This window comes from Letharia lupina, assembly GCF_014066315.1.
Source record: "Letharia lupina isolate WasteWater1 chromosome Unknown contig_18, whole genome shotgun sequence".
Classification (NCBI taxonomy): domain Eukaryota; kingdom Fungi; phylum Ascomycota; class Lecanoromycetes; order Lecanorales; family Parmeliaceae; genus Letharia; species Letharia lupina.
The window spans coordinates 1218830-1235522 of record NW_023502987.1 but is presented as its reverse complement, the minus strand read 5'-3'; the positions used below and the strand labels follow the sequence as shown (position 1 = coordinate 1235522).

At 50.4% G+C, this 16693-nt stretch overlaps 7 protein-coding genes across 7 annotated transcripts; 3 read left to right on the top strand and 4 right to left on the bottom strand.

Annotated features, from left to right (window-relative positions):
- Positions 1–575: 575 nt before the first annotated feature.
- HO133_003814 (uncharacterized protein) lies at positions 576–2006 on the top strand (the record flags this gene model as incomplete). The annotated part of the gene is made up of 1 exon (XM_037294736.1): positions 576–2006. One exon carries the CDS (start codon positions 576–578, stop codon positions 2004–2006), a length of 1431 nt encoding a protein of 476 aa, XP_037149424.1.
- Positions 2007–3556: 1550 nt separating this feature from the next.
- HO133_003813 (uncharacterized protein) lies at positions 3557–5582 on the bottom strand (the record flags this gene model as incomplete). Its single annotated transcript, XM_037294735.1, has 4 exons — positions 3557–4184; positions 4285–4537; positions 4590–5184; positions 5235–5582. The coding sequence occupies 4 exons, from the start codon at positions 5580–5582 to the stop codon at positions 3557–3559; spliced, it is 1824 nt and encodes a 607-aa protein (XP_037149423.1).
- Positions 5583–9142: 3560 nt separating this feature from the next.
- HO133_003812 (uncharacterized protein) lies at positions 9143–10024 on the top strand (the record flags this gene model as incomplete). Its single annotated transcript, XM_037294734.1, has 2 exons — positions 9143–9178; positions 9236–10024. 2 exons carry the CDS (start codon positions 9143–9145, stop codon positions 10022–10024), a joined length of 825 nt encoding a protein of 274 aa, XP_037149422.1.
- A 340-nt stretch (positions 10025–10364) lies between these two features.
- HO133_003811 (uncharacterized protein) lies at positions 10365–11164 on the bottom strand (the record flags this gene model as incomplete). Its single annotated transcript, XM_037294733.1, has 4 exons — positions 10365–10571; positions 10644–10737; positions 10887–11087; positions 11154–11164. 4 exons carry the CDS (start codon positions 11162–11164, stop codon positions 10365–10367), a joined length of 513 nt encoding a protein of 170 aa, XP_037149421.1.
- Positions 11165–11719: 555 nt separating this feature from the next.
- Positions 11720–12218, bottom strand: HO133_003810 (uncharacterized protein; the record flags this gene model as incomplete). Its single annotated transcript, XM_037294732.1, has 3 exons — positions 11720–11916; positions 11981–11993; positions 12060–12218. 3 exons carry the CDS (start codon positions 12216–12218, stop codon positions 11720–11722), a joined length of 369 nt encoding a protein of 122 aa, XP_037149420.1.
- A 1573-nt stretch (positions 12219–13791) lies between these two features.
- Positions 13792–14097, bottom strand: HO133_003809 (uncharacterized protein; the record flags this gene model as incomplete). Its single annotated transcript, XM_037294731.1, has 2 exons — positions 13792–13936; positions 14033–14097. The coding sequence occupies 2 exons, from the start codon at positions 14095–14097 to the stop codon at positions 13792–13794; spliced, it is 210 nt and encodes a 69-aa protein (XP_037149419.1).
- A 263-nt stretch (positions 14098–14360) lies between these two features.
- On the top strand, positions 14361–15595 carry HO133_003808 (uncharacterized protein; the record flags this gene model as incomplete). Its single annotated transcript, XM_037294730.1, has 2 exons — positions 14361–14435; positions 14510–15595. 2 exons carry the CDS (start codon positions 14361–14363, stop codon positions 15593–15595), a joined length of 1161 nt encoding a protein of 386 aa, XP_037149418.1.
- Between the last annotated feature and the right edge of the window lie 1098 nt (positions 15596–16693).

Sequence of the window (16693 nt, the reverse complement as noted above, 5' to 3'; positions counted from 1 at the left end):
AATAGCTATTAAGAATTTCTTTAATATAAATATAACTAGATAGAATAAATATTCTTTATATTTACTTATTATAATAAAAAGAATAATATTAAGTAATAGTAAGAATAATACTTATAGCTATCTCTTTAAATAAAGAGTTATTTATAACTAATATATAGCTATTATAATTATAAAATATAACTATTAATTATAAAAATAAAAAATATCGCTATTATAATTATAAATATTTATTATTTCTATATACTTAGCGTATATTAGATCTCAAATTATAGATTAACTTATAATTTATATATTTTTAATATATAATATAATCTGATAAGTGAAAATATGGTTATCGAACGTAACCGTGTTTTAATAGTACGCTAAGTTGAAAATATGTTGGTGGTTACCGAAGGGGCCCTAAATTTTCCTTTACTTTTTACACACTGTCCCTTCACCTCATCTTTCTTCGGCAGTCAAGCGATAGGGTTTGACGCCAGCTCTCGACGACAGTTGACGTTTCCACGGTCACAAGGCTCTAACCTCAAGTCGACCTCTCACCGTCTCTCTACTATCACCTCACATTCATCCTCGTCATGGCTCGTCGCAAGGCCGCACAAAGATTCGGGAAGCAGGCCGTCCGCAAATCCGTCCGAGCCCCAAAATTCCCGGCGGACCGTCTACCAGCAGAGCTCATTCATATGGTCTTTACGTATTTGAAGCCTACTGAGGCTGCCGGTTTTCGCTGGGCGGGAAGGGTTGTTGCTGAGATCGGCCTACAATATCTGGCTCCAACGGCCTACCTTACGCTCAAGGAGGAGAGCTATGATCGTCTTTTGGCTATTGCTGGACACCCCACTGTCAGCAAATATGTTGTCGAGCTTGATTACGAAACGGAGGGTCTGAGGCCCATGGCTCGTGAAGATTTTGACCGGATGATTAGAAGGACAGGTGTAATACCTCAGCGAAACGACTCCTCTGAAAGACCGGATTCCTGCGCGAGCGCACGTGCCTGGCGAGCTTATCAACGAGAATCTCTTCGTAACATACCAGTGTTCAACCAGAGACAGACCAAGCAGCTATTGAATCGAGCTTGGTCGATGTATGAGGCAGATTATGCCAGTCAAAAGAAGGTCCAACAAGCGAACTTCTTTCGCGAAAAGACCGCAAAAGCGATCGAGCAATTTCCGTATCTTGAGAGAGTTTTCACATCTGCAGATGGTGCCTATGAGCGCTATGCTGCTGAAATCAAAGGTTTCCTGCCAACGTACTACTTCTCACACTGTTCCGCTCACAGATATCCATCAAGCGTTGGCGCCACCAGCTCCGTTCTGTTGGCCGCGGAGTCAGCTGGTCTACATCTCGACTATTTCCGTTGTTCTATCAACTGGCAGGTCTTTACGCAGAACGAGAAAGATCTCGCCACCTTTAAGAGAAGCTTACTTCATCTCAAGGTCATGATTATAACTTTTACCATTCGGCGAGACATGCGTCGCGACCGCATGGTTCAGGAATATACATACATTCGTTGGCAATGTCTGGAGAACGGACATGTGCTGGATCTCATCACGTCTTCACCAGATCTCGAGCACCTCGCCCTTAGCTTCGAAACGTTGCCGGAACCCATCTTCTATCCGACGTTAAATGAAACCATGGGCAACTTCTACTGGCATTCCTTGAAGACTGTCAATCTCGAAAGTCTATTCTCGGACGATGACGACCTGTTGATGTTTTGTAAGAGACACGCGCACACTCTCAAAGACCTCTCACTCACAGACATGCGACTGCACAAAGGTTCATGGGATGTGACATTCCACAGGATGCGCCAGACTTTCAGGCTCGGGCAACAACTTGCTACCTGCAAGCTCCGTGGATTGTTTTGGAGCCCCGAGCGTGTTCTTGACCTGGGGCCCAGGGGCGAGGGGCATAACAATGCAGCAGGCATAGTGACTTCAGACTATATCCGAGCTTCTAACATTGGAGACATTTCGCTGGATGAATACTATGAAGCTGTTGGGCTCAAGTAGCCATCTCAACCTTTCTCGGCTGGACTGGCGTGGACCAGAGCGAGCAGATGCTCTGCTGCGTCCTATCAGCCTTCCGATATGGCATTGCCACGACAGATCGACGTGTCCTAGCAGACGCTTTGCATCCACCTCTTCCAAATGATTGTTACCATTCGATGATCAAGCTTGCAGCTGGCAGACGATGCCAACGGGTTAAGAGGTGGATGAATGGTAGCGTTGTCTTTCTACATCATCCTCTCGGCACACTTATTTCAGAAGAATAGAGCTCTTGCTGGACCCTCAACCCGCCATTGCGCTCCACGGTGGAGCTTGACATAACTCTAGATCGGTGCGGATACAGTCATGTATCTAGGAAGGAGCTTGCATCCCAAGACTGTAGCAAATTCCAACAAATCATGAACAAGTGATCCCTAACCTTACCCATTCTACTCCCATTATCCCAAATGCGCCAGCATCATTTGCCAGCAAGTTTGGTCAAGTAGCCCATTCAGCATTATTTTTGAATCCTTTGAGAAACTTCCTGATTCAAAAGGTCGTACTAGCGTTTGCCACCCTATAGTTTTCCACCTCAGCCTCTCAACTAGCTAAGCCAACCACCATGTCGGCAGCCGCACTCCTTACACTTCCAGTCCATCCAACCCCGTTGCTTACCTCCTTCTTTCTCCCTCTCCTCTCCCCCCTCCGCATGGTCCCATCTCCTCTTCCCAAGATGAAACCAGTCTTTGATACGGACCAGTGCTTACCATGGACTGACTTACCGTCTGTAAACCGTACGACGCATCTGACAATCGTATCGGCGCCCGATCTATCCATCATAATCCTCTGATAATATTCCTGGCTGAATTTTCACTCGCCGTACTTTATTTCTGCAAAGCTTCTTAGATATTCAGCTACGCCAATGATGCATCAAGGATGCGTCCTTGATGGTAGAAGTAGAAACATCTTCTTTGCAAGGATTGAAACTTTCACAGGAGAGCTGATGTGTCCCGTCCCTGGATCAGTCCTCGCCTCGATCGTCTTGCAGAAGAGCGTTGATGCGCCGCCGCACGTCTCGAATCACACTTCCAGACATCGACGTAGACACACGGCTGGCACCATTTGGATGAGGGTTGGAAATCTCGCGACTATCGATCTACGTGCTGACCCGGTCAGGCACGGGTAGAAGGTGCGACACTGGCCTCGCCCAGTGGCCTCTCTCCGTGAGACATCTTCCGTAGCCAGGTGCCTGACCCCCTGCGCATTTCGATAGAGTTCTTCTCATTCAACTGCTCAGCTGAAATACAGGCGATCGTTCGCTCGTAGCTATTGGAACGAATGAATGGCTGTATGGAATAGATTCAAACCGAGGTTTCATTTGCACCCACACCGTTCATGATAAAACTATATGTTTCACAATCCGATCGCACAAACGCGAGGCCAATTCCAGACACCTAATCCATCCATCCGATGTGCCATTTCGCGTCCGCCCCACGAATCCATGTCCTCAGAACAGCACTCCCCTCGATACACGCAAGCGCTAAACTCTCAATCCCGCATCCACTCTCCACGGCTCAGCACGGAAAAGAACAATCCATCTGCCGTTCCGAATTCGTCAAGATCCCCGCCTTGCCTCCGTCGCACACAGGCCCACCCCTCGGATTCCAACCCCCGGCTTTGCACTTGGCCCCGCCGGACGGCGTATTGCTGGTCCAAGAGAGGTGGTCGTACGTGAATCGGACATAATCGCCCTGGTGCTCGCCCACAATGACGAGCGGATACGGCAATTTGCTCTGCAGGCTCAGCGAATTGTCGGCGTTGATACTCACACCCAGGACGCTGGGATCATTGTCCGTCTGGCCGATGACGTTTTTGTCATTGTCGAGGAGTTTGAGTGTGGCGTAGAGGTCTTTGTCGTCGGTGTCGCAGTCCCAGTACTCGTCGAGGTGGAAGGAGCAAGTGCCCTTGGCGTAGGTGGGGCTTGCCTGTGGGGATGTGGTGGTCGTCGTGCTTGAGGAAGTGGTGGGCTTGGTGGGCTTGGTGGTTGTGGTCTTCGTGCTTGGTGGAGTGGCGATGGTCTGGACGCCGAGGTCTGAGAGCCAGGAGGAGACGGAGCTGATGTAATCGGATGGGTAGGCTGAGCTGGGGGCCAGAGCGGAGATGGTCAAAGCGGTTCCAGCCTTGGGACCGAGCTGGTTTTCGCTGCTCGGGACAATTGGGTGAGATGTTAGTCAGTGTGTCTGTAAGAGAAGGGAGATGGCCAAGAGAACAGATCGCTAAGCATTCAGGGAGGAGAACCCACTTATCTACACATCCGGGATAGTCCTGATCATCAGTACTACTACTAATCTCAATGCCCAATGCAGCAAGCTGGTCTGCGGTGCCGTTCAAGTACGTTTTGTCTCCGCCCGTGATGAATTCTGCGACTGTGCCAATCGGGACATCTTTCCATGGCGGACCGTTAAGCTCACTCGTTACGAGGGGAAGGTGCGGATAGATATTGCCATTCTTTGACATAACATATAATGCTAGCGCGTAGTATGCAAGATTATCCGCTTATAAGGTCAGTGGTGGATGGAGCTTCAAGAAATGCAACAGACCACATACCGTTTTGTTGAGTATAGTAACCCGTATTCTCCTGGTAGCGAGCCAGAATTTTAGCGTTGGCCGTGCCGTATGCCACTGTATAGACTGTGGCTGGAATGCCAGTACCGCTGTTGAGATCGATTGCAATAGTAAGATCATTTACGTACGGGTTGGGGCTCGGAGAATCGGCCGCGAGATCCAAATGAGTCAACTCGTGAAAGAACGTTTGAGCTCTGCAATTGTAATTTGCGAGGTTGTACCTATCGGGAACTGGTAGAGCAGTCCCGGTAGCAAGCTTACTGGCTAGGCTGGCGCGTTTGAAGTACCCTCTGCAGAAGTTGATCATTGGGTATCCGTCGTCTGGGTCTGAGTTTCGAGAGTAGGCAAAGGGTGTAGGTCTTGGTTGCTGGCCTGGATTTTGTGGGTTCGGTACGCAAGGGTTACCTGGTGGTCGTCTCTGACATCTTTTCAAAGGATCGTCACACCGTACGTGGAGCCAGTGTTGCACCGGATTCTTGTAGCTGTAGATCATAGTAGCCATGTTGGCGAAGACCGCTTGCATCTGTTTCTGTTGGGGGCCGTTCAAGCCGGGGGGTCCTAAATATTCCACAGCGGGCTGCGTTCTTAGTGGATAGGTACATATATATTGCAAAGCACGCTACTTACCGCAGAGTTAAAGTTAATGCCTGACTTGACACCAGCAGCATTGGCAATGAGCCAGGAATCATAGTATCCCTCATCGATGTAACCATAGTAGTATTCCTCCCAATCAGCGTTGTCACAGCCATCATATCCGTACAGTAAGGTGCCAAGTTTGTTCTGGGTCCCAACACTTTCAGTCGAGTCGGCAGGATTGACCTGATATGTCCTGGAGCCGGTGTTGGTTGGCTGAGCTGTCAAGGTAGGGGGAACACTTGTGTCGACTTCAGAGTCAAGAGGGTCGGAATCTACCTGACCAAGTGCAGGCAAGGACGTGAGCAGGATGACTGATACAAAGCATAGAAATGAGTGCATATTGAAAAGGATGCAAGGCTGAAGACCGTATGCACAGCGAGAAGGAGAGTTCAGAGACTTAGCCCTAAATGCTTTCGGGTCAAAGAATGTTGAGGCTGCAAACGATAATTACTACATGAACATGAGTGTGCTGGCTTTATAAGTTCTCCGGGCTGCGATATCAACAAATAAGAATCGTTGCAACGCCTCGTAGTATCTCTTCAGAAGACGCGTCACGCAAATATTCTGCACCCCAATGGCCCTGTACATTCGTACCTATCTAAGCCTACCAACGAGCTTTTGTTACTGTTGGTGTTTCGCTGAAGATGCGTTGACGCGTCATGTGCTCCTGTAACAGAAACTTGCCGCTAGCTATTTCCCACCTCTTTTCGACAACGATGTAGGAATCACTAGCTCTAGACATTTTGTGCTATTTGTAAAGACACTCGGCACGGTAAGACGAAACCTGTGCGTTCGATATCCAACATCGTTCACGCGTTGTTGAAGGCTCCATAATATTACTTACAGTTTTCAAGACTCCATAGGCAATAGTGACTCAAGTCCGTAGTCATACGCCACTATAGTATCGCGTGTGCGTACCTCGGTGCAAGTTGCTTGATAAGTGTTCCGCCAAATTTGGCATTGGTACCATCCTAATGCCAAGAGCAATAGGGCCTGGGACTTAGATGCGCTTTTCTCGTCACCGCATGTGCACACAATCACGTTAGCGCCCGTCCTCTTGTCAAGTGGTGTTGGCCTGAGCCTTCTCAATGGTCAGACAACGTCTCCATCATGTCTCAACGTTCAAAACAGATGTTGAGGGTTAGAAGACTACATCATCTTACCAATTTGCGGGACTGCGGCGGGGCAGGAGATGATGTACCTTAGAGGACTTCGCCTTCCATGATTCGTTGATATGGCGCAGGATGTTACGACTTGTAAGATGAGGAGCATCTCCCTTAATTCGGCAACGCGTTCGTTATTAGCTCTACCGAGGATCTGCCGAAAAAATGGAACACGGTAAGATAGATTAACCGTCATCCTCTGCCCTACCCGCCCAGATGACTCTGGGTACAACGAGTGCATGTTTCAGGTCAGTGAGAGTGTGGCACGTTTAGGAGATCCATCCGCGCTGCATCAGGATTTCCATCTCCATCGTGTTTCGCGTATTCACCGAGCCATGTGATTCGATATGCAAGAACTTTTGCAAGTAAGGAGACCTGCGACTCTTTGGATTCGATCTCACAACATCCACCGGCACCAGCGTCCCACCATGGTACTCCTGGGGCTCTATCTCTTGGCACTACTAACCAATTGAAGGCACAATTGCGAATTCCTTGTTATGTTGACGCGTAAGCATGGTGTTTGAGGTTGCGGAGATTTCCGCAATCTAGAATGTGGCATTTTGGCGAGGCTTCATTATCGTCAAGATCGGTGAACAAGCACCTACGCCGATAAACCATTTCAAGCATTCCCTTACTGCTTGTGCTAAGACGTAATCCATACCATTGTGGATATGCTTTACAGGTGGCATTCGAGTCCATTGAGGGAAGCTATCACCTTGTACGGCAACATCCACCCTCGGTGCCTTGGCGCCTCTGCTATGTGTCTTCGCTCTAACGACTTGCTCTCCGCTGTTGGTCATGGTACGGAGAAGGTAGAAGTCATGCTATCCCCTTATTTGGCAACATCCACCCTCCATCCCTTGGCGTCCACTATGCTCGAGGGTCTTGCCGAATAAATGGATAGGACAGCTCCGATGTGTCTATTTCCTGCCCTTCTTGCAGCAAGACATCTACCTAAGATGATGAAAGTATTCACCTTGTCTTGCATTGCTCCACTAGGATCATCTAATCCCCATGCTGCAAGGGGATCGCGTTGATCGCTCCTCGCGCAGACCAAGGTAGTCTCAATAGCGAGCCGGGCTAACTTCTATTGGTATTGAACCCTGAGACGTATCGCCCATACTGGCTATTTCCTTGGTAAGCTAAGAAGCTGTGTGACGATTATCTTCAGCTTGGATTCTTTCCGCTTCCTCTGATGCTAAAAGCTAACATCAACTAGTGGTCTAAGAATCGATTCCCTCCCTCTTTGGTCACACCGTGAGAATGATCACAGGTTTGAAATGATCACGGGAGAGCTTTGGAGAGGTTTACCAAAAAAGAACAACAAGAAAGACCAAGACTACCTATGTAGCATCGAACAGCCAGTGGAGATCGGAATTGAGAATGGTTGGTTCAGACGCTATTGAGCTTATCGTTATGCATAACGGTTCATGGTCAGATATGAAATGGTCCCAGCTCGCTTAACGAGTGTTCAACTCATTAAACATCAGACCATTTGCACGTCGGGCTGCAAGCGTTGGCGTACCCGCCCCCTGTTCAGCAGCATCATAAACCGTTGCAACGCACCAAAATGAAACCAGACTAAACGGCGACGCGCGTCAACCACTACGACTCAACTAGGCACTTGACTCGCTCAATCCTTCATATCGCCGAAGCTACTTGAAAGTACCTTGCTTTCGCCCATTGGTGCATAAGCTTCGCTACCTTACTTTGTTGGTGGGTGGGCGCGACGGGACGGTGTCGAGACGGTGTCGAGACGGTGTCGAGGCATGAGACGGTGTCTCAGTCGGACCCCCTCCCACTCTACGGAGTGCGTCCCACCATTTAGTACTCCCGGTCCCGGGCCCGTTCCTAGTCCGCAAGGTACAGTGCTGTTGAACAGGGGGCGGATACGCCAACGCTTGCAGCCCGACGTGCAAAGGGTCTGTAGGGCTGATCATAGAGTGCTTCCCTAAGATACCTTACATTGACTATTGGCTCTGCTCTTTTCAAATCCAGATTGCACTCCAGCGCCGTGATAGAGCCGAGAGCCGAGGTACAGAGGTCTGCACCGAAAGTCCTGCACCCGCCAAGACTCTTACGCTCAGACTTCGGATAACGCCCCACCTAAAGGGCTACCTAGACAATACGTCTAGAGTTCTTCGGAATCGCACCTAACCCTAGTCAGGTTTCGGGGCTTAATATCCCTATTAAGCTAAAAGAAGTACCTAAAGTCCTATCCATACGCTATAAGAAGATATTTCTAGGCTTCCCCTCTATAGAGCCGCTTTCCGAAAGTAAAATTAGGGCTATACTAGTGCGGGTGCAGGACTTTCAATACAGACCTCTGTACGGTGTTCGATAATGAAAAATAATTTAAAGATTTTAATAAAAAATAAAACATATAGTCTGAATTTAGATAATATATATATATTTTTTTTAATAAGAAGGCTTAAAGGACTAGCGAGTTAACTTAGATAGTCTGGTTAAAAAGCGTAGCGAATCCGAATTTATAATTATGTTAGCGTGACAGCTGAGAGGCGCCCGGCTGCGGTGTTGAGGCGGGACTACATAGTCTCACGTGATGAAAGTCACGTGCCGTACGAGCATAGAAATTCGCGTCTGCCATCTTAACGGAGTACCAGAATTACATCACCTTACTCCCAGCGCCCACATTCCTCTCCATCTTCTACCTCCTACCACACGCTCAACTAAACCCACCAACCCGCGCACGAATCTCTCCAGCAACTACCAACAATGCTCTCCTCACTCCCCACTCTCCACCCCCCATCCGTACCACCCTCCCCCCCTTCCTCCCCCTTTTGCACCCACCACTAATTCCCCCTCCAGCCCCACACCCTCTGGTACGCCTCCCTCTCCGCCGGCCCCCCATCCCAACCCCACCCCACCCCCACAACAACAGACCCGCACCAACCCCACCACGCCCACGCCCACCGCACCAACAACAACAACAACAACCCCCACCAACGCACCCACCTCTCCATCCTCCGCGAGCACGAAACCGCCGTCCGCCACCGCAAAGCCAACATCCGACGCTTCGGCGCCGGCTGGCTGCGCCCGCCGGGCGTCGGCAAGACGCTGCAGGGCATGGCGGACGAGCGGGCGGAGCGGGAAGAGGGGGAGGTGGCGCGGGCAAGGGAGTATGCGCTTGCGGAAGCGCAGGCGGCGGCGGCGGCGGAAGCGGAGGCGGTGGAGGTTGTGCCTGGGGAGGAGGGGGAGGGGGAGAGGGATTTGGATGAGGAGGTGCCGGATGCGGATGCGGATGCGGATGTTGAGGGAGAGGGGGGGTGGAGCGATGCGGAGGAGGATGAGGAGGAGGGGTTGGAGGGGGCGGAACAGACTTTGCTTGAGGAGGGGGAGGGGAGGGGGGATGGGGATGGGGATTTGGATGAGGAGGTGCCGGAGGCGGAGGAGGGGAGTTATGAGCATACGGATACGGAGGTCGAGGATGAGAGTAGTGATGATGGGGGGCTTGTGAGAGGGGGATTTGGGAATGGAGGGCGGGGATTGGTGCTGGGGGCTAATGGGGGAGGGGTGTTGGGGAGTAGTGTATTTGGAAGCAGTCCTGTTAGGACGGGGAGGAGGAGTAGTGGGAGGGGGAGGGGACGAGAGAATTGACAGAGATAATGGTGATCTCTGCTATATTAGCTAGATCGCTTTGGCTGGCTGGCTGGCGAACACGCATTCTCTTTGACGGTGGAAAGCGATGGGCAGGTGGTGTATTAAACTGCTAGAATAGTATGGCTTCGATTGCCCTTATTTCCGTAGATGCAGATCATTATAATAAACCCACTAAACATGAGCATCGCCTTTTCGCAATGCTGTCGACGCCCTGCTTATGCAAACTCTCCCAGCACCTTCCTCATGCATCTATATCTGCGCCTCATGTCCTCCCCACACTCGAGTAAATCCCGTTGAGTTCCTTTCGTTGCGTCACTCTCCTCTTGAAATAGGCTTCTTAGAACAGCCAAACATAAGCAAAGACCAACCACACCGCCACGAAAAACCCAAGCCAAACTCTCCACCCCACGCCCGTCTTCTCAGCCATCCGCAACATGCGATTCATAGTCCCTCGTAACCGCACGCGTGTGCTGTCGAACGAGTCATTCATGCTATCCGCCAAGGAGGAAGAGGAGCGGATCTCGTCGCCGATGGAGACGGTGATCTGTGGTACGTTAGCGGGAGACTGGAACAAGGGACGGAAAAGAGGGGGAAGGAGGGGAAAGTGGAGACGAACATCCTTCAGCATCTTCACCTTGGCGCTTATGCCCTCGAGGTGCTGGTCATTTTGATTTTCGAGTTCGGAGAGTACGGCGTCGCTGTATTGACCTCTGTATACCAACATATTATCAGTCTCTTGCTCTACCTATGCCACTGCTCCAGTTTTATCATCCCCTTGCAATCTATTGTCTTTCCACCTTGCTCTTCTTATACTCTGGCGCCACTTCTCCCCAAGCAATCCCGCCCAATCCCTACATACCTCGAATTCGGCGTAGCACTTCGGAACCCCCCATTGACCTGCCCCATCCCTGTCCCACCGGGCCCCATGCCACTGCTACTCGACCCCGCGTAGCCATATCCGCCCGGTGAAGCGCTAGCAGCTCGATTTCGGTCGCCGGTGTAGGAGTCGAAGAGGGCGGAGCGGGGGTCGCGTTGGTGGAGGGCGGAGGTGCCGAATCTGCTGGAGACGGTCATGGTGAGTTAGACTCAGAGAGAACAGAGACATACTGAGGAAGAATGGGAATACCTTGAGGCCATATTTCTGGAGGGCAAAGAGGGTGCCTGGGGGGAAGCAGAGAGGTGGCCTTTGGGGGATGAAAGAAGGGAGAGGCAGCAATTGTGGAGAGAAATACTAGTGGATCATGATGCGGTTGGATAAGAGGTGCATTAGATTGGGCGAGTTGGAGAAAGGGAGCTCGGCCATTGCGATGGGGAAGTGATTGGTGCTCGCTGAATGGTTGCGGGCAATAATTGTTGATGGCAACTCAACAAAGCTTGGCGCTCTTTGACTGTCCGTTTCACAGCCATTTTCCATTCAGAGGAGCTTGGTTCAATTGGATATCATCTTATGCTATGAGCGAATCGATGCTCAAGAGCAGCGAGCACACAAATCTGCTCGGCGCATTCCAGCGCCCATGCCAGCAAATTTCAGAAGAGAGTCTCTAGGCTCATATATCTCCTTATGAACAATGCAAGTAACAAATGCTTTTTGCAGCTCCGCTTTTTTGCACCTATGCCACGATTCTATGCAAGGCATTCAATCCACGGGTCGCGCTCCAGCTTCCAGACAGCGCATGCCGTGCGATGCTGGTCCTAGTCCTTCATCTCGTGGTCATCCTCCTTCTCCTCGAAATCGTCATCCTCCTCATCATCATCGTCGTCGTCCAGCTCGTCGCCCGCCTCCTCGGCTGCCTTGGCAAAGTCGATGGACTTACCGCGTGTGCGCCGGCCATCACTGATGATGTTGTCGGTGTCGATTTCCTCCATGTTGTCTTCGTCTTCTTCTTCAGCTGCAGAGACACCGGCGTTAGCGATGTGATTGGTGTTTGGTAGGGTGTTTATGGAGAGGCTTACGCTCTTCCTTTGGCTATGCGCGAAAAGCGTTAGCGACAATGCTGAGAGCCTATGCCATTGGCAGAGACGAGAGGCGCACCTCATCCTCAGCTCCAGTCTCTTCGTCCGAGCTGCTATCGTCCTCGCCCATGCTCACATCGTGAGGCGCATCGGTTGCCTTGCCTTTGCCCTTTCCCTCAGCGACAGTCTGGGCGGGATCACTCATGGTGCCGCCGTGCGTGGGGTTAGTGCTGCTCATGATGGCAAGGATCAGATTGTGACCTAATGTGGCAGTAGGGTATTGGCGCAAGGATTGGGGTATCTGCGGGTTCGAGGTCTGGTGTTGAGAGGTGGTGAGCTTGCGGTGAAGGCGGCGAGGTGGAAGTGGTTCACTTCGCGTAAGAAGCGCGACCGGGAAGACGTGTGGAGCTATATCTGTAGGGCTGATGCCAAGGCTAAATTGCGATCAAGGCGTTCCAGGTTTTGCGAGTCCGTTTCATGACACTCCCACCATCTTAGACTCTAAGAGAACACATGCCGCTTCATAGTGATAAGGTGATCGTTCGATCATTCGATCACTACTGCAACATGTAGTGCGAAGTGGCGGGTTTGTGTGTGTGTGTAGAGAGTAGTCGATTATCGTGCAGGACAGGCATCATCAAGGGCCCAGAGCAGTGTCCACTCCTATCGCTAGCTAATCACATGTATCACCGCCAAACGTGGAACCCCCTACGCCGGATTCACGATCAATTGACTGTGGTGCGGAGGTGAAGGAGCAATAGTCTTAGATGGTCCCCGTTCCCCCTTCGCTCTTCCCCTTTTAGCCTTCTCCCTTCGCTTAATCAATCATTGTTATCTCGCCTTACTCGTTTCCACGGGAGGAAGATCAGTTCTTCTCATGTCGTGAGTGAACGTTTAGGGTTGACTTCCGGAAGAGGATACATCGCTCTTATAACGTACACGTCTTTGGCGTCTTTTGCACATTCTTACTGAGCAACAGTGGCATCTTGCATGAATTAAGGAAGGTATGACTCATAAGACTCTCAGCACTCACAAAGCCATCTTGAGTGTCAAGGCCTCGACAATATATGACGTACTCAAATCGATCTACATACATCAAAAGATAACGAGCCCGTACCGCGATCGATGGGCCTTGTCCCTACGTCGTTTATCATTTCCTGGGCTTGTCCGACTGTGTCAACAGCGTAGACTAGTTCGATTTCCTTTTGTTCCGCAAGTCGTCGCCGCCATCGCCCGTTCCGCCTGCGAAGCACATCCGTCACGCTATATCCATCAATGAGAGGCGGCTGAAGTTCATGCATGTGCTCTTCCAGCTCGATGACTTCAAGAAGCAGAAAGATCCAAGACTGAAGGACATGTGGTTCCCGGTGAGCTTGCAGACATTAGAGGAGGCTGGGAACCTCGAGACAACAAACGTTTGCTATCCGACATACCTTTGGTATAGATGATCCGCGAGATCGAGCAACCGGAGAAAGGCGCTAACGACTTGGCCATCGACGATGAGAAAAGGTTGGAATTTCTTTACTCTAGTCAAGAGGCCACGCGTCCTCCGACATGCTCGCCTTCCGCTCAGGTACTTCTTGGCAACGCTTTCTGAGATGGTGGGTGTTGGGTTCGTCTCTTCTCCCCAGACAGGTATACTCTAATATACCACAAAAACTTCTATCATTCTTCACCTTCGAACTCGAAGAGAGTCACTGGGTTCCATGCTACTGGCTGGCTAACCTTGGTGCTAAAAGGAATATGCTCAGATACGCAGCAACCCGCCTCAGTGTGGAAAATTTATTCAAAATGGGTGTTGTGAGAAAGGATCAGATGCTCCATGTCGGTGGTGATGCGGTGCCGTATTTGAGGCTGAGGCGCGCTGAAGAGGTCTGCGTTGCCTTCGCTGTTGGCGTTGGGTCTTCTGGGCTCTGAGGCGGGAGTTCTAATGAGACACATGTTTTGAGGATGTTCCTGGGGCGCTGGTGAGCGTTGTTTTGTTTTTGGTATAGAAAAACTTGTTTAGAAGCGGCTTGGGAGTAAGTTACTGAAGTGGTGGGGCAGAAGTACCTTAAATTGTCTGTAGGGAGAAGGAGGCCCGTCTCCTTCTCTGTACGCATCAAAACATGGGACATTAAGCTATAAGTTACACACTCATGCATTTTCACTCGTCCTCGGAACTCTCGCTGCCAAACCTTGTGAAATTGTCAGAAGGGTGTCCGCTGCTTGTTCCCAAAAGTTCTCGACACGAGTTGCGGATACTCAATGATACGTAGAACCAACGTATTTCGAGAGAGTGTTGAGGAATATCTGCGACGAGTCAAAAGAGGAAACATTGCTCGAGGTTGGTCTCCTTAACATCATCTACATTATTTTGCTATCAAATGAAAAGTCAACCATGACTAAATGTGTTCTTCACGGAATCGCCTCCAAGTGGCCAGCCCTAAGCTTTATTGATCGCGGTCCCACTAGTGTACTCGCTTCCCATCTTTTCACTCTTACCACCCGGCACTTAACTTCGATCCAACAAGTCACGATCAATTGTAGTATGAACCCGTCGTTCCTGCGATCACGGATCATATGCATCCACCAGCTATGAGTTCTATATCAGTCTATGGCTATGATTCGGAAATGCTCGCGGTCTCTGACTCGCTGTACTTTCACCACCATTCTAGAGAACCGCCCAAGGCTGAGCAGCTTCAGGCATCCCGGCCCAAAGGCTGTCCGTTCCTCAAGTTGCCTTACGAGCTGCGAGCCCACATATACAATTATGTGCTGCCTAGCACAACAGACCATCCGGATCGTGGCATCGTCTGGCTCCGAGCAACTGCAGCCATATGGGCCACGAACCGCCTGGTGTACAAAGAATGCATCAGGCTGATATACGGAAACCCCACCTTCCTCATCGACATCAAATTCGATAAGGCTGAGTTTCTCTACCAATGGGTTCTCCCCCAAAGATCATTAGTACCAAAACGCATCTTCAATTTCCCGGATCCGATCGTTGCGCGCAATAGGCCTTTGATGCGCAATTTCTACGTCAGGGTCCATCAGGTTGACAGCTACACGGGCATGATTAAGTACAACTACAGTAATCCTGAGGTACTCGCTCGAGGTCTCAGGTGCCAAGTTAACATCTTGTGCGCTTTCTTGAAAGAAATGCACGAGATCCGCGAACTCCGCATAAGCTACCATGGAGGCAATGAAGAAAGTCACGCAGTCCTGCCGCTAGTTATGGATCCTTTCTGGCAACTGAAAAGGACTAAGAAAGTCACCGTGGAAGATCCTGGGCTGGTAAATGAGGCGCTCAGAACGAGGTTGCAGGAACATCTTACGGATGCTTACACAAAGAATTCACTCATGCGCCTCCCGTTGGAGCTGAGAGAGCATGTATACCGTCACGCGCTTCCGCATACTTTGAGTACAGGAACGGGCGACAAGAAGGTCATTACGTGGTATCCAGGGGATATTAGCATATTGGGCACTTGCAGACAGGTCAATGTTGAAGCGACGCGTGTGCTATATGCTACGAATGAGTTCGAGTTCAGCTGGATGCTTAAGTATCCGTCGGAACATGATTGGCAGGAGGAGGTGTCGAACTGCTCTGACTACCTGGAGAGATCTAAGTCGTGAAGACATCTCAATGAAGGGCCTAATGATCGGCGTTTGTGAACAGAGCAGCTTGTGATTCTGAGATTGGACAGGAACATCGAGGCCTTAGGGCTTCAGTATCATGGCCATAGTTTATCACGTAACTATCTTTCTTTCCGCACACTAACCACCCAAAGTCGGCAATCTCCACGTACAGGGTCTTTCGCTTTTATCGGCCGGCTCCGACAATGTGATATCCGTTGTGGCTAATAGGATCAGCGCTGTATGGCGCGTCTCCTTCCATCGCCGGGAGCACAGCCCATTGTAGTACTTTGGCGGCACTCCTCATTGTGCGAATCGGTATCATCCGCTGCAGTGACCAGCTGCTCTTGACCCTCCCCCTACCAAATTTGCGCTCTTGCAGCAGGTATCCTTCGTACTCTCCAGCCGAGTGACGGCTCTCCCCAGCCGGCGAGCTAGTTTTCTTCCGCCGCACTGGATACTTCTTCTGCCATTCTTGACATTCCACACGGTGCTCCGAGTTACCCTCGGAGGTCCTTCAATCAGGAATAACCCCAGAAAATCAAGGCCAACGAATATCGTGGTCACGGCTATCGCTGCGGATACAATGATCAAGACATCTTTCACGATGATGAGAACCAATGGCGGACCAGTGGCGGAAGCTCAAGTCGTCGAAGTCGGCTCTGGTTGTGTTGGACGCCATGACCCTGAGAGAGAGAAAAGCGAAATGGAACATATTGTTCAAGATGATCATGTGCTAGATGATGGAGTTTCTTAGTCTTTTGGAGCTCTGAACATGAGGCGGACGATGCCAAAGCCAAGACGCTAAGCAATGTGTTAATGGTATCTTTGGCAGACACTTATCGGAGTCCTAGACGCCGGGTCATTGCATATACTCGATCCCGCCTCGACGCCTGCCAGCGGGCCTGCTGAGTCCATCGCGGCAACACAGCACTTGTCTGAAATGTTGGAATGAAGTCGGTTTTCCTTCCATGACCTTGACCTGCTGAGATAGACATACAACATGAATCTACCGGCACCCCCCGAGTTCTGACCGCTGTGTGCATTCTCTCCATTTTCATTGACACCGCGTTACTTTCAACGTTGATACTCAGCGTA